Source organism: Trachemys scripta, chromosome 14, assembly GCF_013100865.1.
Source record: "Trachemys scripta elegans isolate TJP31775 chromosome 14, CAS_Tse_1.0, whole genome shotgun sequence".
Taxonomy (NCBI): domain Eukaryota; kingdom Metazoa; phylum Chordata; order Testudines; family Emydidae; genus Trachemys; species Trachemys scripta.
In genome coordinates this window covers 26,657,014-26,681,393 of record NC_048311.1, presented here as the reverse complement: position 1 = coordinate 26,681,393, position 24,380 = coordinate 26,657,014, and the positions used below count along the sequence as shown (strand labels likewise).

Sequence of the window (24,380 nt, the reverse complement as noted above, 5' to 3'; positions counted from 1 at the left end):
GCAGAACCAGGTCCTCAGTTTACAAGTTGCATCGTAAATTAAGTGTGAAGTTCGCTAAGGAAGTATATGCTTGCCTGCCTGCTTAGACACAGAATAGTGAGTGATCATAAAATACAGATGAAAGAGGCATTAAGCAGGCCCTTTTGCATTCAGACATTAAGATTTATATTCTCCTCTCTCTATTCTGCATGACCCGTTAACGTTAATGAATATTTACATGTGTTGAAATAAAATTGATTACGGAAGCCTGTCATTGTGGCTGCTTGGGAATTATGATCAGCTTCCTTCTGGGCAGCCAAGGACCAGATACCAAGGAACTTGTTTTAGAAGAAGAGGTATTTTTGCACGCTAGAAAGGTGCCTTTACATGCAATGTAGTGTGCTTATGGCCAAGGAAAGATACAGAGATGACTCGTGACATGATGTGAGACTGCTGCTTCATATGAATCCCCTCCTGTTGATGGCTTGGGGAGTTACCTATTGAGAGTGGAGGAGTGCGGATAGGGCTGAGTACAAAGATAGCTTTATAGGGAGCAAAAGTGCCCTGCTGATGCTTAGAGGTATACAATAAATTACAAGCCCTGTTTGCATTGTCAGATGGGTGCAATGTTATGATGCTATACATTCCTATGGATGACTCCCTCAAACACCCAACGTGGCTCGCAAAATGGTTAATCTTGGGTTTGGTGTAAGTTTTAATTGCCTATACATTGACTCCTGCATGTTCTGTTTGTGCAGATCCTGTACTCCAGGTGCCAACACACGTGGAAGAGTAAGTCTCTCTTTCTCTGTTTACTTCAGCCCTCTATTGCTTGTTTGATTTTTCACTGAGGTCATGAAGTTTGGTTTTAGTTTAAAATATGGAACTGTTGAAATACCACAGGTAACCGGACATGGGGTTAAAGATTAAAAACTTTCCCTGTTTGTAGGATTCAAATGAAATGTCCTTCCTTCAGACTTTCTCTCTCCAAAAACCATGCTTGGAGCACATGTCCGGAACACAAGCAGGTTGACCATGCCTGTTTCAGGATCACTGACTTGAACAGCCTGGAAAATAGCGTAACCTGCTGGGGAACAGTGTTCAGATTCTAAACATTTCGTTTAAGTACCTTATCTCAGCAGTTTTCAAACTGTGGGTTGGGACCCCAAAATGGATCCCGACCCCATTTTAATGGGGTCACCAGAGCCGAAGTCTGAGCCCAACCCCCTTAGGGTTTCAGCGCTGGGTGGCGGGGCTCGGGTTAGAGGTCCCCTGCCTGGGCCTGAAGTGCTTGGGCTTTGGCCCCCCACACCCAGGGCAGTGGGGCTTGGGCAGGCTTTTTTGTCCCCTGGCTTTTGTGCCGCTTTTGTATATGTTACTGCTGGTCTTATTGCTGCTATATATAAATTAGATTTGAACTATGATCCCTATACTGCAAGGCCTCTGTATTATATTCATACTGGACAACCCAGCTTCAGCTGGACTAGGAACACTATTGAGAATAGCTTAGGTTTAACAGGCTGTGCCAATTCTGATATTCATTCTCTTTGATGTTCAATTACTAAGTGTTTTGAACAACCAGATATTCTAAAGTCAACAAGCAAATGTCAAATGGTCTTTACCAGGACACACACACTGACCATTGCTGCTTCTCTGTTTGGTGACAAGTGTAATGTGTTCGGTTTATTTATAATCGCTATTTAACTCCTAGGCCAGCATTTCTTCCAGACCCAAACGATGGCAGTTTATATACACTTGGTGGCAAAAATAATGAAGGCTTAACTGTGAGTATATTTTGGTTTGCTAGTGTCTAATCTGTCTGCACATGCACCCTAATTAGATTGCACGAAGGGTACGTCCCTAAATTACTTTCCCAACTATCTGCTTTCCTGACAGCGTTGTAAAGTTCTGCAGGCTGCCCACATTTGGAATCATTTACTGGAAGCAAGTATTTCTTGGGAAGGCCTGACAACATTGGCTAGTGAGCACTGTTCAGTGCCAATTTTAGGATACAAATTCCTGGAATGACAACATTCCAGTTGCGCTGCTTGCTGGGTCAGAGGGTCATCCTGTAGTTTAGGACAGGCAACATTTACAGCCTTCCTTGTGAGCTTCAGAAAACCCCTTTGGCTTGAGGATACCAACAAAAGGCAGACCACTTTGACCCACCTTTGATATTTTTGTAGTACTTGCTAATGTAATGATGATGATAACACCACTTCTTTAGCACTCTCCAGATATTAAGTAATCCTCACAGCATCCTGGGAGGGAGAGGTATCCAATACAGCACACTCAGTTATGGCCTGAAAAAAATAAAATTTTTAGCAGTCCTATTGAGAAGTCCACCCCATACTAGGATAAATGCGGATTCTGTGCTGTCTTAAATAGCAGGTGCTGTTATAGCACTTAGTAAGCAGGCTAACCTGTGAACCCTTCCAAAATATTTGCATCGAAATAGTCAACCCCGCAGATGTCAGCTGAACACTTGAGTAAAGCAACAGCTTTGTGATGAAACTCAGATAAAATGTTTGGCTTCCCACAAGTTTCTTTTCCTGGCAGCCGCTATGACTTCCTTTTAGAACTTTAACTTTTTTTTAATTTTTGAACAGAGAAGTATTTACTGACAGGTTTTTTTCCTAATGCGCCCAGATACGTGGCCTTAATTTGTGTATGTATTTTTGGTGCTCTTTGTGTGTAGATCTAGGTAGCAATCAGTCCTGAACATCATGTTTCCTTTCACCTGTTAATCTCCTCAGGTAAAAATATTCTGATTGGATGCATCATTGTAGATGTTCCAAGCTAGATGGAAGTAATTTCACTGTCTAAAGTCCTGGCCTCTCTTGTGTTTATGCAACACTTTTGTTTGTCACTTTTCTGTTCCTGATGAAGGCCTCTTAAAATCCTGGAAGGTTGTTCACCGAATATGTAGGCGTGATACATGCCCAAGAGCATTATAGAATTTGGCAATCATAATAATTCATTGCCTTTTTAATAACCCGGTTTGTAGGAAGATCGCTGAGCTTTGCAAATGCTAATGTTGCACCCCTGCAAGGCAGGTAAATATAAGTGTACTCGTTAACAGATGGGGCAATTAAAGCACAGTGTTGGGACATGGACAAGGTTGCACAAGTTGGTGGTAGAGTTAGGAATAAAACCCAGGAGTCCTGGCTTCCAGTCTTCTGTGCTATAAATATTTCCTCCTTTTCCTGTTACATTTCTAGTAAAACAGTGAGAAGTCCCCACATGAGCTGTATTGGTTCCCTGTTCCCTTGAACACAACTGGGAAAATCACACTAATTTCAAAGTGTAAAAATATTATGATTTAATTGAGCTTTTTCATTTTTTTTTCTAGAAACTTCCATTTACAATCCCTGAGTTGGTGCAGGCATCACCTTGTCGCAGTTCAGACGGGATTCTGTACATGGGTAAGTTCTAGTTAATCTCTCCATGGGTTAACTGATTTAGAAGATTGCAACATTACCCAACAGCAACTGACAAATACAAACTGCCTAAACCAGACAGAGGACTTCTTGCATGAAAATGTCATCTCAGCCTTGGCTGTTAATTATAGCCTTTCGTAATATTTTCTGATAGAGAATCTGTTAAATACAGCACTTACTGACATGTGAAGATAAAAAGTCAACTGCCTTCCCTTAGAAGGAGAATAGCTTCTCAAACCATTGCATTGTCTTAAAAAAAAAAAAAGTTACACTTCCACTACAGAAAATGTAATTAACGTTATTCTGACACAAATACATATTTAGCTCAGTTATATGGTATATTTAATCACCTTCTCATGCTTATAAATGTACTTGCCAAAGCCAGCCAAAGGGCCCTACCTGCATTACAACTATAACTGAGTCAGGAAATTGAGTTACAACGTGGTTCTAAGTTATAGTGTAGGCGAGACCTAACTAGGGTCTGGTCCTGGACGGTTCAAATCTGAAGCCTGGTTACATGGTCATTGTTAGGTTGAATCTACATTACAGCTTTTAACCATGTTGTAACCAGATCTCCTGATTCATTAATAGTTAGGGGGATTTACGTTATTCTGCCTAGTTGGCATCTTTGGAGATGACACCACATCTGTGAAGACCTGGAAGAAATCTGCACTCTCTCCCTTCCTTCTAGCTCTCCAGTGCAGTTCACATCATAAACTGTTTGGGGGCGGGAAGCAGGTTAACTATTTGACACTTCTTACCTAGGCTGCTACAGACTATGGCTCTGATATTTGGGTTATGAGGACTAAAGTCCATTATCAATTTGGAATCATAGAATCATAGGGTTAGACGGGACCGCAAGGGTCATCTGCCAAGATGTAGGATTTGTTACGTCTAAAACATCCAAGACAGATGGCTCCAGTCTCCTTTTGAGAACCTTCGGCAAAGGAGCTTCCACAACCTCCCTAGGCAGTCTGTTCCATTGTCCTACTGTTCCTACATGTGTAGAAGCTGATAATTCCTTCCCACCATACTGTACTACAACAAACAGCACCACAGTCTTCTTCCTCTCCTAGCATAAGGATTTTCAAACCTCAATACTCTCTTCAGTAACCATTTGCCAATTGGATATTGTGAATGTGATAACCTTATTTTATGTGATAATGCTTATAAGGATATCATAGAAATGTTGTCACTATGCTTGCCAGTACCTGCTAGGAGTCAGTAACGTTAAATGAGGGGACAGCAGTGTTGTTTGGTTTCTAGTTTTGGTTATTGTCCGAAATTATTTTGTTTAACAAAAAAACTTCTAAACATTTTCCATGAAAAAAATCCCAAACTATGGGCCCACTAGAGAACTACTTCTCAAATCAAAAAAGCTTTTTCTAAGAGCCTGGATTTTGTATCTGAGTAATTTTCAGACTGAACAGTAATGTAATTTAACTGGTGATTTCAGGAAAGAAGCAAGATATTTGGTATGTGATAGACCTTGTCACTGGGGAGAAACAACAAACCTTAACGTCTTCATTTGCAGAAAGCCTTTGTCCATCAACATCCCTCCTATATCTTGGGCGAACCGGTAAGACACTTTTCCCTCTACCACTTAAAAAGAGAGTTTGGCTTTTTGGGTTCTTTTTAAAGCTAGTGCAGGCCCATAAAGGATAACCTTGTGATGATAAACTCAGGTTTGTTTAATCTCCTAGAATAACTTCTGGAGGTGGTGGCTTTATAATGTACACAGAAAAAATGATTTGCCTTCCGATAGCAATGTGCCATTTTATACATTCACAGACTAATGTGTGGTTCCTGCATATAGTGGTGCTTGTGTAAGTGATTCCTGGGGCTGACTCCCAAGCAAAGTGGCTTTTAAATTCTTTTAATTCAATGATGTACCATGCTAGTAGCTTGTAGCCCTGGTTGCATCTGAAGCTTTTGGTCTTCAGGAATAAATGGGTTGCGGAAATGGAGACAACAGCTGTCATATTGAAAATACAAATGCTCCGTTCTAAGTGAAGAAGATTAAAATAGACCAAAGACCTATATTTGGGATGTGTCTCTGTAGGCTGTGTTTAGAGATTTGCCATTAGATCTGTAGATTAATCTGTTTTTAAGAATATTTTTTAAAATTATCTTTATTGCAAAAATTCTGTTACAGAACATATTGCACCTAATTTTGAAATGGAGGGATTGGTTGTAGATAAAATTAGATAGGAATGCTACAGAAGAAGTCTTGGAGGAAGAAGTACAAAGAGCTGATAATATGTATTGGAGCACTGGTACTGCTTTTTGTCTTCTGAGCTTCCTTTTGAGCAGTAGATTTCAGTGGAACATAAATTAGTTTTGTCTTTAAGTTCCATGAGGTGTGACTATATCTCTGAGTGCCAGGAAAAACCTAAAAGAAGGCTAAAAACATGAAAAGCAGGATGTGTGTTGTCCTGAGAAGTGTCTGGCATTACAGGTGACTAGTTCTGTTGTCTCAAAGGATTATTTTCACAGAGTGTGTATTTTTTAACAGAATACACTATTACAATGTATGATACCAAAAATAAGGAGCTCCGATGGAATGCCACCTACTTTGATTATGCAGCCACTGTACCTGATGAAGATGTGAAATACAGTAAGAACTTTGATCTTGTCCTTTGCATTTTTTTCACTTTTGCGATAGCTCCAATATCCTGACATTTTTCTCTGCAATGGGCAGAACCAACCCCTCCCTCCCCCCTGCCTCTGTATCTACACACTGATCTTTTTGAGTTGCTCTGCCCTGCCACCTTCCCCTCGCTCCCTCCCCTCCGCTCCCCAGGGAAAAACTCAATTCAGCCACTTAATCCTGGAGTCTTTTCTTCTATCTGAGTGCATATATGGCAAGCCTTTAACTTGTCCAATCAGGGAAAGGATGGCCCTACTGCTCTGGCACAGATTTCTTGTGTGACATTGGGCAAGTCACGTAATCTCTCAGCACCTCAGTTTCCATAGCTGTAAAATGGGATAATAATTCCCTGCTACATAAAGAGGTTGAGAAGCTTAAATCATATTTGTAAAGCTTGATGTTTGGCATCATCAGTTGGATATCACTAAAGAAATGCAAAATATTAGTGTTGATACTATTGATAATGATTTGCACTTACACCTGACAATCTCAACAAGTGTGATAGTGCAAAATAATATGACTATTAGAGTCGGACAATAGTTACGTATGAAGAATACAGTGTATCCTCCCCAGAATTACAGTGCCTGCTGTTTGAGCACAGAATGGATGATGATGATAACATTCTTTACAGCTATTGTGTGGAAGGGGAAATTTTGGAAGAGGTAACTACTGAGGCTAAGTTTATTCAAAACAGTGGGGCTTCATGTGGATCAGGAGAATGGCACTGACTGGTTATGATCTAGAGAGAATAACTTTAAAACACACTTGAAATTTAAACCTTGTCCTGTGGTATGGAAGAGAGCATCAGGTAAGTGAGTTAGAAATAAAAACAAGAACCTTCCAGTTCTGATTCCTAGTGGGTATTTCTTCACCTTGCAAAACTACTGCACAATGGGAGTGTGCCCCCAAATTACGGTAAATCACAAACTTTACATGGAAACAGTTACCTTCCCGTTCTCTTATTGGGAAATGTCTGCAGCTTTTCAGTGCTGATACTGCTTTTTTTTTAAACAAATGTTTGACTCTGGAATAGGCAGCATTAAATCCCAATGTCACGGGGGTTTCCCTGTAAATCTTGAATATTTCAGCCTAATTCCTGAATGTCGGAGTTGCTTCTAATGGAAGTAAACAAAAAGAAATGTGCATGACATGGTTTTGTTCTTTAATTCCCAGTTAAGGCCCCAGTCCTGCAATGGGATGACTTGTTGACTCCAGGGGGGCTGTGTGCAGGTGCTGGGGCCTGCCCAAGCATACTGTGTTGCTGGATTGGGCTGTATGTATTCTGAATCTGGTCATTTTAAATAGAGCATGGAAGAACTTTCAGCCTCCTAGCTGGGAACTCCCAGTTATACAGGAGTGGTGCTGTCTTGTAATGTGTGTTTGGAGATACTGTGGTTTATATGATGATTACTCTGTATGTAAAGAAGAGGCAGATCTGCAAGTCCTTAGAAGTGTATGCTGAGGAGTGAAACTAAACAATATATTATTTCTACTGGTGAGAGAGAAGAATGTATTTACGTCAGGATAATTTCGAGAACTCTTGAGCTACACACTAGGGCTAGTCTTTTACAATATAAAATGAACCAGTCTAAGGGCTTGTCTACACAGAGACTTAGTGCGAGGCAAGCCAACGTGTGAATCTACAGCGCAGTAGCTTGCTATGCACCAACTGGCCATGCAGACCCTGCTACCAAGCACTAAAAGTCTCGTAGTGCACTTTGATGTACACAGCACTATGTCCAAGTGCACTACTAGCGGGCTGTGTGGACCCTGCTACTGCCAGTTAGTGGGCAGTGAATGCACCGTAGATTCACACTCTGGCTTGCCATGGACTATGTCGTCTTGTAGGCAAACCCTAACAGATTTTAGTAGCTCATTTAAGGTTCAAGTACGGCTAATGTATGTGTTACTATAGCCATGACTAAGCAGGAGACCCAGATAACCTCTTGTGTATTTGTATGTTTCAGAAATGTCCCACTTTGTATCTAACGGAGACGGGCTGGTGGTGACTGTGGATAGTGAGTCTGGGGATGTGCTGTGGATTCAGGATTATGGTTCCCCGGTGGTAGCTTTTTACATCTGGCAGCGTGAAGGACTACGGAAAGTTATACACACAAATGTGGGAATAGAAACACTGCGCTACCTGACCTTCATGTCTGGGGAGGTTGGACGCATCACTAAGTGGAAGTATCCTTTCCCGAAGGAAACGGAGACCAAGAGCAAGTTGACGTGAGTATAAATATTAGTATTGTTTTCAGAGTCTGACTTGATGGTGCTTTGCAGTACTCTAATTAAAAATTGTTTCTATTCAGTTACTTAATAGAGCTGCTATTCTATAAATTGCAAGATAGTAGAAGGAGAGACTATATTGGCGCCTTACTCTTTAACGTTTACTGAACATTATGTTTGTACAGGAATAAATAAATGCTGATGATGCCAGTGATTCAAATTTAAGAGTCTCTAAAACAGTGTCTGACTGAGTTTGTAACTCGTGTGATAAAAGCAGCCATTTTGAACTTTCTTCCTAATTTTTGTTGTTGTTCTAGGCCTACGCTCTATGTAGGAAAATACTCAACGAGCTTGTATGCATCTCCATCAATGGTGCATGAAGGAGTGGCTATTGTGGTAAGTCAGATACTTCAGGACTTTGATACTATGTTTTGAAAAGCCCACTTTATAGTATTATGTATGGTTCTGTGCTGAAAAGTTGAGATCTGACCCTTTACCCTGTCTGTAATGTTGGGGTGTTTAGGCCCATCTCTACTTATCATTTAAGGCTGTTTGTCTTGGCAAAACATTGGAAAAATCACAGCTTTGTCATAGCAAAAAATGCAAGTGTCAGTTTCAGCGGGGAAAAAAAATGTTTTTTTCAAATCTACGGAGTGGGTGTTTATTTTTAAATCTGCTAAGTACTTAAATTCATTCAAATGAGAAATAGCCATAATACACATAGAATATAGATACAATGAATCTTTGTGAGTTATGGTTATTTAGTGATTCTAGATCTTGTTGTGATCAAGCATAATTAAAATGTTACTTACAGCATTGGAAACTGCTCTTGAAATAAGGTTGGATTGTCAAATTTTCATGGTTTGCTTGTGGCTTCCTTGATTTGTAATTTGTTATTATAAAAGTCCTAGATGCTCAAGAGTCCTCTGTGAACTGCTTTTATTATATTTAACTAAGATTATAGTCCTTATGGTTGTGCAGATCCCTTTCCAAATATGAACGGAGAGTAATCAGCGCAGGGCTTCTTACCCACAAACTGTCTCCTGTACAGCATTCCTATCCTTTATAGCAGGGAAATGTTGAACAGTGACAAGATATCAATCAAACCATGTAATTTAGGAAAGCATATTATAGCTAGTCAGAAAGTCTCTCTCTCTCTATGGCTGAGCTGGGATGGAAGCCCTCTCACATCTGAACCAGAGCGTGAGAGTTCAAGTTCTGCATCAAGGCTGTTTCTACCACTATTGACAATGTGTTGTGGTTATTGATGTTAAAGTTGCCACCCAGTTCATACTGTTGAAAGCACCAACATTTTGATGAGATGTTAAAGCAAGGTTTTATTTGCTGGCATTGTGGGGAGATAAAGATCCTTTTTCCTGTATTTTTTTAAAAAGAGAGGGGGCAACCCCACCTCCTACACCAGACTCCTTCTCTCAGTAATGCAGGATCTAATGTCTACGGCTCTGTGAACTATGGCTGAGGGCATAATGGCTCATGTTACCCGCAGTTACTGCATTGCTGGCATGTAACTTGTTGCTTGCTAGCTCTCTCTGACCCTGCGGTACGAGAGGCATGGTATATGAAGTATAAACCCCAAAGTAATGTAGAGCTTCCCACCTGTAATTTAGCAATAAAATATTTTGAGTTAAACATTTACTTAATTCCAAGGGAAAGCTTGTGGTATTTCTAATATGACTTTTGAGTTATGTCCCATGTCTTTTGTCCGAGTTAGACTGGTAAATTCTCTAAGGCTTTATAAAGTATTGTGTAGCGATATAGTGCTTTGTTAACTGTAATAATAAATCTCTGTCTTTCTAGCCCCGTGGCAGAGCCATACCTCTGTTAGAGGGCCCCAAAACAGAAGGAGTTACTATTGAAGACAATGGCGAGTGTGTTATCACTCCTAGTACGGATCTAAAATTTTCAGCAGGACTGAAAGAAAAGAAACTCAACTATTGGAGGAACCACTGGCTGTTAATAGGTATCAGGAAGTCAGTAATATTCCACCTGCTCTCTGTTGCACTGTCCTCTGGTGGACAAAAGCAATAATCCAAACAGAGATTATTGTTACCATATACAAAGTATTTTAAATTGCATCCAAAACCACTACATTAAAAGTCTGTAAAAGATGCAAAGTCAAGCACTCAAAAGTTAGAGGATGCCAGAACTAAGTTTGCCTTACAACCCTAATTTGGCCCCCTTATGCATATGCATTATGATACGGTTTTTAATTACATGATCACATCCTATATTTTCCAAAGGCCCCCGTCTCATTCAGTGCACAGGATGAGCAATGCTCACTGAATGGGGAGTTATTCAATATTTATTTTCAACAAGAGACAAAGTCAGGGTCCAAATCTGCAGCCAGAGCCTGAGCACAAGTCCTGCTGGAGTCAGTGGCCATAATCAATACTTGAAGGTTTAGAGCCTTTAAGAGTAAGAGCATTGCTTCACTTCAAAGGGCATGTAACAGTTTTCAGATGTATACCCAAATCTTCCAAGCTTTGGGTCATTCCACAGGGACAGCGCTCTGGTGTTAAGGTACATATAGGAGAGCCTCATTTTATTCTAAACTGTCATACTGTAATGGCCTCAAGCCATTTTATTAATGCTGAATATTGCTTCTTGGCAGAGATGCCAAAATCAAGCATGTTTGCCCTAAAAAGGAACACTTCTTGTAACAAATGTTGTTTTATTTAAAGGGCACCATGAAACACCATTATCAGCCCCTACAAAGATCCTGGAGAAATTTCCAAGCAGTTTGCCTAAACGGCATGAAAATGTGATTCCAGCTGACTCTGATAAAGCCAGTTTTGAGGAGGTTTGTGAATAACCTGATCGTATTACTGAATAACTGAAGAAGCCACTGGAAAATTACAGGGGGAGGGAAATGAAAATTTTGGGAGAACTTGGACTCTGTAGGAAAAAGTGTAGGGAATTTTCCCAAGTTCTTTGTGGAAGTGCAGCACAGTACCCTCCCATGGGGTGTCATTGGCATTATTCTGTGTTATAGAACTCTTGATATCAGACTGAAGGCTGAGTCCTGCTTTTCCTTCCACATGCAAATCTCCCATTGACTTCAGTGGAAATAGTCCATTGAATAAATGAACTGCAGGGTCCTCAGAATATTGACCAATTTTGCTGTGAGCCACCATTACATCCAAGAGAGTCTTGCACATCATTAAGCTTTTAAGAAATGGTCCCTCATTGAAATGTACGTTATATATGCTAGTACAGCTGCAAAATACATTATCCATTGAGACTGTGAACTGATGGAGTCTTCTGTGTTTCCTAGGTTATTGGTATAGTTGAAGGTTCCTCAAAAGAATTGCCTCCTACCGTTCCAAAGGACATTGACGAGAAGCCCAGTCAGCCTGTACCTCGGCCAGAGGCTCCCGTAGATTCCATGCTGAAAGACATGGCCACAATCATCCTGAGCACCTTTTTGTTTGTTGGCTGGGTAGCATTCGTCATCACCTGTCCAATGGTAATGCTGATTGAGCTTGGTATTCTAGTGAATTCTGAGAAAGGGCTGTAATGTTTGGCAGCCTAGCCTGGTAAAGATGATGCAGGAGCTGGAGAGGGAAAGAGTCACGACTTCATAAAAGAAGGGCAATTCTGCTTTCTCCATTAGCTATCAGTAGTAACGGTTATCACTCTGATAACTCACAGGTGTGCAATCTGATATCTAAGGCTACTGCATGTTTGATGTGGCAGTGATTTCTGTGACACCACACCATTGCACTCAAGACTTTTCCTATTCCACCTGCAACTCTCCCATGGATTTTTGCCCATTCAGTTATTTTGTGTGTGTGTTGCTCTTTTTTTTTTTTGGTCGTGATCCAAAGACCGTTGAATTTACCAAAAGATCCTCCCCCCCCCCAAATCCACTTCACTGGGCTTTGGATCAGGCCCTGTATCCTTTTCCTGTTTAATGATAGCTATTCAGTCTAAAGATGCTTTTCTAAGGGAAAATAAACTTCAGGCTAATGGCATATTTTGCTATAACAAACAACCAGCCTGAATTATCAACCGTGCTTTAAAAATGTATAACAAGATAGAGAACAGTTTGGGTGATAGAGACTCTTTAATTGCCCTACCAGAAATAAGTTAGGAGTCTGGCAATGAGAAGTTTTTCACTCAGAGGATAGTAGAAGTTGCCCTTTCTGGATGCTTAGTCATGGACGTGCTTTCTCGTCGGCATGTCTATTGAGATTTGTATTCCTTCATTGGTGTGGTGTTAAGACCATCTCTCTTTCCTCCTGAAGAGTACGCAGCAACAGCAACTGCCCCTCAGTGCCCCCAGCAATCTCCCCCCAGAGGCAGACTTTTTGGACACCTCCTATGTGCGGACGGAGAGTTCAGCCACCAGCACATCCAACTTGTCTCCCAAAGCATCAAACCACTCAGCGTATTCCAGCCTTTCTGGCTCTGACATTGGGAGATGTCTCTCCACTGAGCAGGAAGAGGGAGGTAACATTAATCTAACTTCTTTCATAGTGCGTCCCAATAAGAATTAAAATCAGAAAGTTCATAACATTTCCCCCAATGCCAAAGGTAACAAAGTACAACAAGAGGTGGGGGGGACAACAAAAGTAGAATATTGACAATATTTCATAGATTAAGACCTGAAGGAACCATTGATTTGTGACCTCCTGTTGTATAACACAGGCCAGAGAACTTCCTTCCCCTTTGATTCCTGCAGCAAGCCCATGACTTCTGGTTGAGCTAGAACATCTCCTAGAAAGACATCCGGTCTTGAATCCTGATTTTGGGGATTCATGTGCACCATTGGGTGTATTCTCTCCATCCCTATTCTTGAGCTCTTCTAGTGAGAGGCGACTTTTCAAATTCTTTTTTCAATGCTGACCACAAGTTTTTGTCATTGTAGGCTTAATCCTACCACTGACTTCACTAGAAGATTTGCCTGGGTCAGGAGTGCAGTATTGAGCTGCCCCTGGGCCATGTGCTCATTGGCATATTTGAAATGGGTTGGCGGCCTCAGTCCAGACCCTAATACAAAAAAAATTGTTGTATTGGCAGTAATTGAAGCCAAGAATTGAGTGGACCATGGAAACTGGACTCCCCTTCCCTCTGCCTTCTGCATGTTGTCTCTGGTCCCTCCAGGGAAGTAAGTTCCACTCCCAGGGCAGCACAATGCCTGCACTGCACCCACTCTCCAGCTCTGTCAGTTCGGCACCTTCCCCCAACACTACATTCACATAAGCATTTTAAAAACTGGAAAGAGTTTCTTGTTTCCTAAAAGCTGCTTGTCTCATGTATGTCCCCAGCCATGGCCTTTTGTGTTGTAGGAGCCAAAATTCCAAAGGGCTCCTTAGTTCTCAGTGTTGTGCATTTAAACTTGAAAGAGAAGGTTTTACATACCGACTCCATAAGGAAATGCAACTGCAAAGTGCTGACTTTTAAAATCTGCCTTAAATTAATCCTTTCGCTGCTTGCTTTTGTTCAGATGAGGACACACGCATAGTAATGGTCGGCAAGATTTCATTTAGCCCGAAAGACGTACTGGGACATGGAGCTGAAGGAACAATTGTTTACAGGTACAAGACAATATATGCCTTTGATTTTAGAGCCCAATTAATGCCCCACTATTTTTTTGAATATTTTGTAAAAGATGCTTATGGTCTAATGTGAATGGAAATGTTGCCATGGAACGTGTGTGTGTGTGTGTGTGTGTGTGTGTGTCTCTTTTCTCTGCAGTGTCCCTTCACTAACAAAAAGCCAGGGTTATGTTGTCATTTGTAAATGTTTGTTTGAAATGAAAGCACTGAACCTTGTCCAATACTGAAGAAGTGCTGTGTGAAGTGTATTCCATGTAACCCACCTATCTCAGTGCACAGAGTGACTCAAAGAGGTTTCTTTGCTGTATGGTTCACTGTCTACAGAGGGACATTTGATAACCGAGATGTAGCGGTGAAAAGAATTCTCCCCGAATGCTTCAGCTTTGCTGACCGCGAGGTGCGGCTGCTGCGTGAGTCGGACGAGCACCCCAACGTGATCCGCTATTTCTGCACTGAGAGGGACAGGCAGTTTCAGTACATTGCCATAGAGCTCTGTGCTGCCACCTTACAGGAGGTAACAGATCACTTACAAACCTCAAAGATTACTAAAGCGAAGAGATTTGGCTGCCGGGTAAATGCAGAGAGAAAACACAGGCTGTGAAAGGCTTCTCAATGGCAGACTCTTAACTCTGCTTTGAGTCTGCAGTCCAGGCACCTGTCAGATGCAGACAACATTTCTGATGTTACCCAAATTACCATCTGTAATTGGTTATTTACTTTTACAATGTAGTCGCTTGCTGTATGTGTAGTTAAGAGGCTTTCCTCCTTGTATCATCATCATCAGCCCTTCAGTGTTATCACAGTCCAGGGTGAATCTAAGACAGCCCAATTTACTGTAATACTCTGGTATCACAGAAGCAAAGGATACAGCCTCACGGCTATACACAATTGCTGTTTTCCTTCTATCTTGTAATCAGCAACTGTAATAAAGAGAAGGGGTAAGGCATCAGTGTCACAGAGCCTGCCAGTGCCCTGGTGGTAAAACAGAACAAGAAAATGTTTTCTTACCCTTCCTCCTCCCTGGCTTTCTGCTGCCCAGACAACATTCCTTTCCCCCCTTTGCTGTGTGTTCCTGCCATTTGGCTTCCCAGCCCTCCCCAGGTCTCTGATCTAAGAGAAGGGACTACTGAACCTTCTATGTGTGTTCTTGAAAAAGGCTCCTCCTCAGTCACTGTATCTCCCACCATGTGCAAGGCATCTGCTGCCCTCACTAGGAGCCTCTCTAAAATATTGCTTCTTAAGGCCTTAGCTTGTCCTGAGAGCCGCCTTTTAAGGAAGCACAGCAGCAGGAGTGTGCAGGTGGCGCATGTGCTAAGCAAAGCTTTGTGGGGGGAAGTGAGGCAGGGGCTTTGCTTACCCTGGTGTGAGTAAGGTGCTGGACGCCTTGGCCTACCTACTTTCAGCCTCCACTGGGCAGGGCTAATGAGCAGCATTTACTCAGTTAAATTCCTGTTGAAAGGTTTCTCTGAGCTAGGATAAAACATCATTATTTTTATGTTCCTTTAAAAAACAGGCCATCTAGGGAAACTGACGTGTAAAAGCCCCACCTATCTTGGGCTCTCACTGTGGAAATAAGGGAGATTTAATACTCAGCGGTAGAGTAGAAAGCTAATGCTGTGCCAGTTTTTAAAAATAGTAAATGGGATGGCTTGATAATTATAGGCCTGTCAGCCTGACATTGATCCCAGGCAAGATAGTTGAGCTCCTGATACTGGACTCAATTAATAAAGAATTAAAAGATGATGATGTAATTAATGCAAATCAACATGGGCTTAGGGAAAATAGGTCCTGTCAAACTAACTTGATTTTTTTTTGGATGAAATTACAAGTGTGGCTGATAAAGGTAATAGTGTAAGCATTTGACTTGGGTGCTTGGGATCACAGGTACCCACACCACATTGTGATTAAAAAAAAAAAAACCTAGAACAGTAGAAAATTAATTTGGCACACATTAAATGGATTAAAAATTGGCTAACAAATGGATCTCAACATGTAATAGAAAATTATCTTCAAGTGGGTGTTTTTTTTCAGTCCGATCTTGCAGGGATATGTTCTTGGCCCTATGCTATTTAACATTTTTATCAATGACCTAGAAGAAAACATAAAAGACATCACTGATAAAGTTTGCAGATGACACAAAAATTGGGGGATTGGTAAATAATGAAGAGGAGATGTCACTGATTCAGAGCAATCTGGGTCACTTGGTAAACTAGGTGCAAGCAAACAATATGTATTTTAATATGGATAAATGTAAATGTATACACCAAGGAATAAAGAACGTAGCCATACTTATAGAATGGGTGACTTCATTATGTGAAGCAGTAATTCTGGAAAAGATTTGGGGGTCCTGGCTGAACAAGAGTTCCCAGTATAACGCTGGGTCAAAAGAGCTAATGCCATCCAGGGATACATAAAAAGGGGAATCTCAAGTAGGAACAGACAAGTTATTTTACCATTATATTTGCCATTAGTGTAACTGCTGCTGGAAAACTGCATCCAATACTGTTGTCCACAATTCAAGAATGAGGTTGATAAATTAGAGAGGGTTTGAAGAAGAGCCACAAGAATGATTAAAGGATTAGAAAACATGCCGTATAGTTTTCAGAGTAGCAGCCGTGTTAGTCTGTATCTGCAAAAAGAACAGGAGTACTTGTGACACCTTAGAGACTAACAAATTTATTTGAGCATAAGCTTTCGTGGGCTACATCTGATGAAGTGGGTTCTAGCCCATGAAAGCTTATGCTCAAATAAATTTGTTAGTCTCTAAGGTGCCACAAGTACTCCTGTTCTTTATGCCGTATTGTGATAGACTCAAAGAGCTCGATCCGTTTAGCTTAACAAAGAGAAGATTAAAGGGTGAGCTGATAAGTATCCATATGGGGAACAGATATTTAAGAATGGTCTTTTAATTTAGCAGAGAAGATATAAAACGATCCAATGGCTTGAAGTTGAAGCCAGACAAATTCAGACTGGAAATACACTATACATTTTAATGGTGAGAGTAATTAGCCAGTGGAACAATTTACCAAGGGTCGTGTGGGATTCTCCATCATTGACCATTTTAAATCACGATTGTCGAAAAGATCCGCTCCAGGAATAATTTTGGGGAAGTTGTGTGGCCTGTGCTACACAGGTCAGACTAGAAGATCACAATGGTCCCTTCAGACCTCTATGAGTATGTACAAATAGCTGGGTTTTTGCTTTGGTGCCCAGACTGCGGGAGAAAATTGAGTTGAGTGAAACCTGAAACAAAGTTTCATTTAATTTTAGTGGGGGGGGGGTTAACCTTTTTAAAAATAAAATTGCAGTAAAATGCTAAATGGGCATTTTGAATTGAAAAATCAAAACGTTATGTTTTGAAAATGTCGAAACTCAAACACTGTTTTTTTTTTTTTTTCTGAATTCTTTTTTCGCGTGGGGGTGCAGTTCGACCCAAACCAGCAAATTTGACTCAAAGACACACAAAGCTTGAACCTGAATCTGCATTTCTGGCAAAAATAAATAAATGTTAGGCTGAAAAAAATCACTCTGCTGATCTACCGAGCAGTCTATTGCCCTTCGCTTTTATTTGGGATCCCCTTGTAAATTAAAGTCCTTCATCTGAAAAGTATGCTGGAGTGGCCCAGCACATGGGCTCTCTGTGCGACAGACTTGTAGAATTTTAGTACAGTCTGATGTCTTAAAGTTCCCCTTTGTCTGTGGGATAGGCTCTTGCAAGTACATAACCAGCTCTCATTAGACTGGATAGAATTTACCTCTGTTGAGGGAGCTTTTCAGTGGCCTGGGATCTATGTAGAGACGAGTGTATAAGGAACGTGCTGGGGTTTTAGGCTTACTTTCTGTTTTCCCTCATATAATGTATAGTATGTGGAGCAGAAGGACTTCAGTCGCCATGGCTTACAGCCCATTACCCTACTGCAACAGACGACATCTGGTCTTACTTATCTACACTCTCTCAATATTGGTAAGAAGGCCCTTTGTTTTGATTTCAGGTGACTGGATGTTTTATTGGTTAAGAAGCAAAATAAGCTGGCCTGGTGCAGGGGAGCTGTGGCAGCCATGTAATTTGTTGCTGGGTGGCTGGGAGCAGTGAAGACCAGTCATTCTTTTTCCTTCCTTTTTTAAATAACAATACTGTTCTATGATGCCCATTCACGGAGTGGCCATGATAGCTCAGCACTGGGAACCGGGAGATCTGGCTTCCGTTCCCAGCTCTTCCACAGACTTGTATGTGACACAACCCCTTTATCCCTCAGTTTCTCCTATCTGTAAAATGAGGATAATACTTCCCTGCTATATTAGTATTTGCTTTGAGCTTCTCAGCTGCTGTAGAAGTAGAATATAACGAATGATGGCTCTGGAATACCTTGGGGGGTGATGGCTCCAACAAGAGCTTGCAAGATTTGAAGGAAATGGAGTAGAATAGGCATCCCACATGAACAGGCAACGGGTTCCTTGAACTTAAGCGTATGGATCCCTGAACATTAACAAAAACTGCTTCAGCAATGTGAGAGGATTTCATTCCAAATAAATAAAACAATTAAAAATGCTCTTGGTGCTTGTATTAATTACTTGGTGTTTGTATTAGTCCACAGGGATTTGAAACCTCATAATATCCTAATTTCAATGCCCAATGCCCATGGCAAGGTCAAAGCCATGATTTCAGACTTCGGCCTGTGTAAGAAGCTGGCAGTGGGCAGGCACAGTTTTAGCCGTCAGTCTGGGGTTCCAGGCACTGAAGGGTGGATCGCTCCAGAGATGCTGAGTGAAGATTGCAAAGAGAACCCTGTAAGTCAATCATAATTGTTCTTGTTCCGAGGGTTAGGGAAGTTCCATGGAGTGGGATTGGCAAGTGTCACGTTGTTACGTCCACAGTTCATTGCCTCTTCATTCAAGCTGGTTTAGAACTAAAATGTCTGTGGACTAATTTTCAGAGGTTGTGAACACAACTAGTGCTCGTTGAGGGCTGAATTTCTGATCAGTGTGGCTGTTACTGTATTATCCTGTACCATATTTTGTGGTCATGGTGAAATCAAAGTGATCACCCAAGGGGGCACCAAAAATCAGTTACTTACTCATGGTGGCTTTTTGCGTTAGAACAGAATTGTACTAGAAACGTGGAGATACTTTAAGTGGTCACTTAAGCCTGGAGATGTTCTTGGAGTTGGGCTTTAGTGCAGGATTTGCCATGTTCTAATTACTTTTGAATATTGTGGAGAGAAGTGTGATTATAGAAACTTCTGCTGTTCCCTCAGATGCACAACTGACTTGTGAAGTTGAGCCCAAGTATTGAATAAACTATATTGTAATGTTGCTCATAAACCATATGTTCATTTGCAGACATACACAGTGGACATCTTTTCGGCTGGCTGTGTCTTCTATTATGTGGTATCTGAAGGCAGCCATCCCTTTGGCAAATCCCTGCAGCGGCAAGCCAACATTCTACTGGGTGTTTACAGTCTGGACTCCTTAAATCCAGAGAAGCATGGTAAGCAGGTGGATGTTTTCCTACTCTGTTAAATGTAAAGCACTGCACAGTTTATTCTGTGGGGCTCAATAGTGCCCAGAACACCAGTGGAAATGGTCTGAGACCTATGAATCACCATGCCCCCGAAATTGCAAATGTGAAGTACGAGCACTTGAAGTAATTATATGGGAAGCTCCTTTTAAAAAGTTAGAAGCCCTTAAAACTATTGACTTTACTGTCCAAAAGCATATGAAATTCCGGGTGATTGCAAAGTTTTGAGCCCTCTGAGCTTTACTGTGATCGTTTTAAGAGGAATTTCATGTATCTCCGGGATGTTTAAAAGATTGAACTGACCTTTGCTCTTAGCTGTATTGGTTCAACCCCAATGACTTTCTGATGGGTTGCACAGAGTATAAATCAGGGCAGGATTTGGCCTGGTTTTTGCAGGCTGAGCATCCAACTGGAAATTCTAGATCTCTGACAAACTTGAAGGGAGTCGTGATGACTTCTTAAAGACTGAGAACAACTTTAACTGTTTCAGACAGTCTGGGAATAATCACCCTTTTTCTCTTAGATGACATAGTTGCTCGTGACTTAATAGAGCAGATGATAAACATGGATCCTCAGAACCGTCCATCTGCCAGCTGTGTGCTGAAGCACCCGTTCTTCTGGGATCTAGAAAGACAGCTCCAGTTTTTTCAGGTCTGTCTTGTCAATTTTTTATTTTGTCCAGGATTAAACATTCTCTGTGTGTTTTTAAAATCGTATACATTAAAACTTCAAGTTTAAAATCTTTGAGATAGTTGCATGCAGAATCAGCAGTTGATGAACGTACAGTGTAAGGAACAAAGAAGTGAGGTTGTATGCTTAGTCAGTGCATGTAAGGAAATGCTCAGCCCTTTGGAGGGTTTCAATCCAGTGAGCATGTTGGGCTTTCTGTGTTGAAAGAACTCTGGCAGATAGCTCCTGACTACCAATCCAATTACATTGTACTGTCCGCAAGCAGCTGTTTTTCAGGACACCCTTTAATCTGGCAGAGGGTGGCAATTTGTAATTGGGGGGTGGGGAGTGGGTAGGAGTTGGAAGTAAAAATACAGCATTTGAAGTAATTTGAACGTTTCTTACAGGATGTGAGTGACCGAATAGAAAAAGAATCTCTAGATGGTCCAATAGTCAAGCAGTTAGAGAGAGGAGGGAGAGAGGTGGTAAAAATGGACTGGAGAGAGCACATCACGGTTCCCCTTCAGACAGGTAACTGAGATTATATTCCATAATAATGTAAGGGAATTACAGGCTGTTATCCCTAACCTGCATATACAGGAAGGCAGTAATACCATTGTCTCTCAAATTTGTTACATGAGATCTTGGCCTGCAACTGAAGCACTGAATTGTTCTAAATTAAAAAGTACATATACGTACACCTGTGCGCGTGTGTGTGTGTGTGTATATATGTGTGTGTGTGTATATATATATATATGTATATATATAAATCTTATTTTAGAGCTGAGTGAAATAAGCATGAAAACACAAAAAACAAGAGTGTAGCAATTTCAGGCCTATTTTCCATTGTTTATTTACCAGGCTTTAGTGGTATTTACATCTTACTTTTTAAGAGCAGAGATAATACAGTTCAAAAATCGTAAGGGCCACACATGCATCAAATTGTTTAATATTCTGCATTGTCAATATGCCTCCTGCACTGATTTTTTTTTCCTTTAATGTTTGGAAAAGGTTGTGATACATCAAATCCTGATTAACCTGGGCAGAACAGTACAAACAGGTCTTTCATGTGTTTTGGCTGCAAGTATGGGAGATAGCAACAGATCAGCTCCCTGGAGGACTTTGTACACATCAGTTCATTTAAAAACAACCAAACAGACAGTCTATTTGCTTTTGCAGATCTTCGAAAATTCAGATCCTATAAAGGGGGCTCAGTACGGGATCTTCTACGGGCGATGAGAAATAAGGTAAAGGGGTGTGTGTGAACCAGCATCAAACCACCTTATTTGCACCACGTTAAACTTTAGCCACCCATACCTGTCATATTCTCCATGCCTATTTAGAAGTATAAACAGCATTTAAAATAACCTGAATGTTACACATTCTGTTTCCACTAGTATGTTATGGTTTCCACCTAAACCATCTTTTTATTGGCTTATCTTAGGTGGTGTTCCACTTTACTACCAACAATCCACCACTATAAAATGACACTTGTCATTTAGTAAGGCTTCTTTGGCCACTAAACTGCTTCTTGTTCCTGAGCATCTCTTTAGTATGTTGCATAGAGGAAAAAAGTGAATACCCTATAAAGAATGCTTGTCTGTATTTTTTTTTTTTCTCCTTAGAAACATCATTACAGAGAACTGCCCCTGGAAGTGCAGGAGACGCTGGGCTCTATCCCAGACTATTTTGTATGTTACTTCACATCTCGTTTCCCTCGCCTTCTCCTTCACACCTACCACGCAATGCAAATCTGCAGTGGGGAAAGACTCTTTCAGCATTACTATAGTCAGGACTCTGCAGAGCAAAGACTTCCAGGAGATACCATTTGAGAGGGTGGGGATGGAGTTCCCTTCTCTGTGATGAACATTCCAAGCCTAGGGCTGTGAAATTGGCCTACCTTTAGCAGGGACTAGTGGGATCATCAGAGAGTAAAATGTCTCTTTGAAGAAACCAAGCTTCCAAACGTGCCTTATATTGTGTCTGCGCTGGAGCAGGAAAAGTACAGTAGGAGCACAAGGAATGAGTGCTAACTTCAGCAAAGCATTGAACCAAGCTGGTGGAGTTATCCTAAGGCAGCTTTTAAGAAAGAAAATGAAAATGGAGTGCAAATAGTTGTGGGTAAACATCATTCTGCTGTTGAACATACTTGCATTGTACTTGATTTTAGAAGTCATATATTTTACTGCACAGAATCAAACACAGTGACTGAAACCATATCGTTACTAGGCATTAGGATCTGGAAAAGGAGCCTTTTAGTTGTAGCAAACCATCCAAACCTGCTATTGCACTACTGCCATATTCTGCATTTGAAACAGTGTCTTAGATACAATACAGTGATTGTAAAGGGAATAATCTAAAAATATCCAAAACCTGTAAAGAGAATGTAATTTCTAACAAGTGCAACCCTGGAATATTAGTCTGCACTTCTTGTGTAGATACAATGCCATCCTATCGATTACCAACTGGAAAAATCGGTCAGTTTTATTTACTTCACAAATGCAAGACTCCATGCCATGGTGTTTTGAGAGATCAGCCAAATGTTCATAGAAAGGAAATGGCAGTATTTGGCTTAGATCACAGTATTAAGAATTGAGCTATGCCATAATTTGGAGAAGCATATTCAGATGTCCGTTTCTAGATTCTTTGTAGGAAAGGGGGCCAGTTGGTGTGTTGAACACAGCAACTGTCTGGCTGGAATTGTTCCTTGCTTTCTTCTTAAGAAGGTCTTCGGTTACTGAGCCAGAAGCTATGTGACCCGGTGGGGAGAAGAGATTGAAATATGAATTGCTCTAAAGAACAGTGAAATTATGGACCACATTTTTAATTGGTGAACGAAAGTAGTAATAAGCAATGGAACCTGAGTTCCTGTATGTCTGGATTGATAATGATGTCCAAGGTGAAGCTTATATACATTTTCTTTACATTTGAAAGGATGCAGTATTCCTTTTCAGTGGCCCTAAAGCTGTGACAAGCATTAAGTGTGTGAACAGCATTAAGAAATGCTGGGTTGATGTAATACATGTGTATTATTCTTTTACAATATATTTATTTAACATATTTATATTTATTTAATTTTTACTACAAAGTGGTATCAAATTTAAATGGTACAAGTATAAAGCATGCCAAATCTTTTTTAAAAAAAACAAAACCCTTCTAGTGTTTTCTGTTAACCACTTTTTAATAACTGGAAGAGGAAAAGCTATACTGCATCTTTCAATGGAACTAATTTGTCTGTTTTTGTTAATGGGTAAATCATGTGGACAGGGCAGCTTTTAATTTGTCTGACTGTGCCATTGTGTCGTAAACTAGTAAATTATTGACGGTTACTTGTGTGATTGGGCATTGCTATGGGGTGTGTGTTTTTTCTTTTTCTAATGCAGTCACCTTTCTGAAGCTTACATTTTTGGGAGTTTCCTAGTTTTACATTGTATGAAACCAGATATCAAGGTAAGATGCCAAATTGTGCAAGTTACATGGTTTTTAAAAGCTTGAAAAAATGGTAGTTTTACCTAAGATGATTCAAAGCCTATTTCATATTTTTATACCTCTAATGTACAGTTCTTTTATAATTCTACTAAATAATGACTTGTACTCAATAATAAATACAAATAGGTTTAGAAACTGAGGCGTGTTCCCCTTTTTTAGTGAAAATGGCTGTTCACCAGTAGGAGTCTGGGAAGATGGGTAGGACTAGAAAGTAAGCTGGGCACTCTCTGCTGCTGCTTTCATGGAAATAGCATGGCTTTCCGGGGGGGGGGGGGGGGAATGTGAAAACCTGTGTTAAAGATAACCAAGCAAAAAGGGTAAGGTGGAAGGTTTTGCCTTTGGTTTTTTTTTTTTTTTTTAAACTCTTCCTGAGCAAGGCATCAGGTTTCTGAGATGGATACAGGGGCTGGGTAAGTATGTTCATATTTACTCCTAAATAAAGAGCTAAAGATAATCCCTGCTTGTGCAGTACTGTTTAAGAGTTTTTATGCTGCAACCACTAGGCCAATAAACATTTTCACTTCATACATCTGATGAAGTGGGTTCTAGCCCACGAAAGCTTATGCTCAAATAAATTTGTTAGTATCTAAGGTGCCACAAGTACTCCTGTTCTTTGAACATTTGAGTGAGTCTGACATTCCATCCACCAGAGGGCAGTGGAGACATGCACAGAGCGCATAGGTTTCAGTGGTAGCCGTGTTAACGAGGAGTCCTGGTGGCACCTTAGAGACTAACAAATGTATTTGGGCATAAGCTTTCGTGGGCTAGAACCCACTTTATCAGATGCATGAAGTGAAAAATACAAGAGCAGGTATAAATACATG

The 24,380-nt window shown here is 40.8% G+C and overlaps 1 protein-coding gene across 1 annotated transcript in view; it reads left to right on the top strand.

Moving 5' to 3' along the window:
• The window catches only part of ERN1 (endoplasmic reticulum to nucleus signaling 1), a 57,988-nt gene extending 34,297 nt beyond the window's left edge, over window positions 1-23,691 (top strand). The window contains exons 3-22 of the mRNA XM_034789841.1: window positions 738-771; window positions 1,691-1,763; window positions 3,332-3,404; window positions 4,876-4,998; window positions 5,935-6,036; window positions 8,037-8,298; window positions 8,616-8,694; window positions 10,117-10,279; window positions 11,001-11,119; window positions 11,594-11,785; window positions 12,567-12,771; window positions 13,769-13,859; window positions 14,205-14,394; window positions 17,745-17,844; window positions 18,469-18,668; window positions 19,221-19,368; window positions 19,922-20,049; window positions 20,475-20,598; window positions 21,247-21,314; window positions 21,693-23,691. Of these exons, the coding sequence (XP_034645732.1) occupies window positions 738-771; window positions 1,691-1,763; window positions 3,332-3,404; window positions 4,876-4,998; window positions 5,935-6,036; window positions 8,037-8,298; window positions 8,616-8,694; window positions 10,117-10,279; window positions 11,001-11,119; window positions 11,594-11,785; window positions 12,567-12,771; window positions 13,769-13,859; window positions 14,205-14,394; window positions 17,745-17,844; window positions 18,469-18,668; window positions 19,221-19,368; window positions 19,922-20,049; window positions 20,475-20,598; window positions 21,247-21,314; window positions 21,693-21,899 (2,681 nt within the window). The 3' untranslated portion in view covers window positions 21,900-23,691. The remainder of the gene's footprint in view (window positions 1-737; window positions 772-1,690; window positions 1,764-3,331; window positions 3,405-4,875; window positions 4,999-5,934; window positions 6,037-8,036; window positions 8,299-8,615; window positions 8,695-10,116; window positions 10,280-11,000; window positions 11,120-11,593; window positions 11,786-12,566; window positions 12,772-13,768; window positions 13,860-14,204; window positions 14,395-17,744; window positions 17,845-18,468; window positions 18,669-19,220; window positions 19,369-19,921; window positions 20,050-20,474; window positions 20,599-21,246; window positions 21,315-21,692) is intronic.
• The last annotated feature ends 689 nt before the right edge of the window (window positions 23,692-24,380 follow it).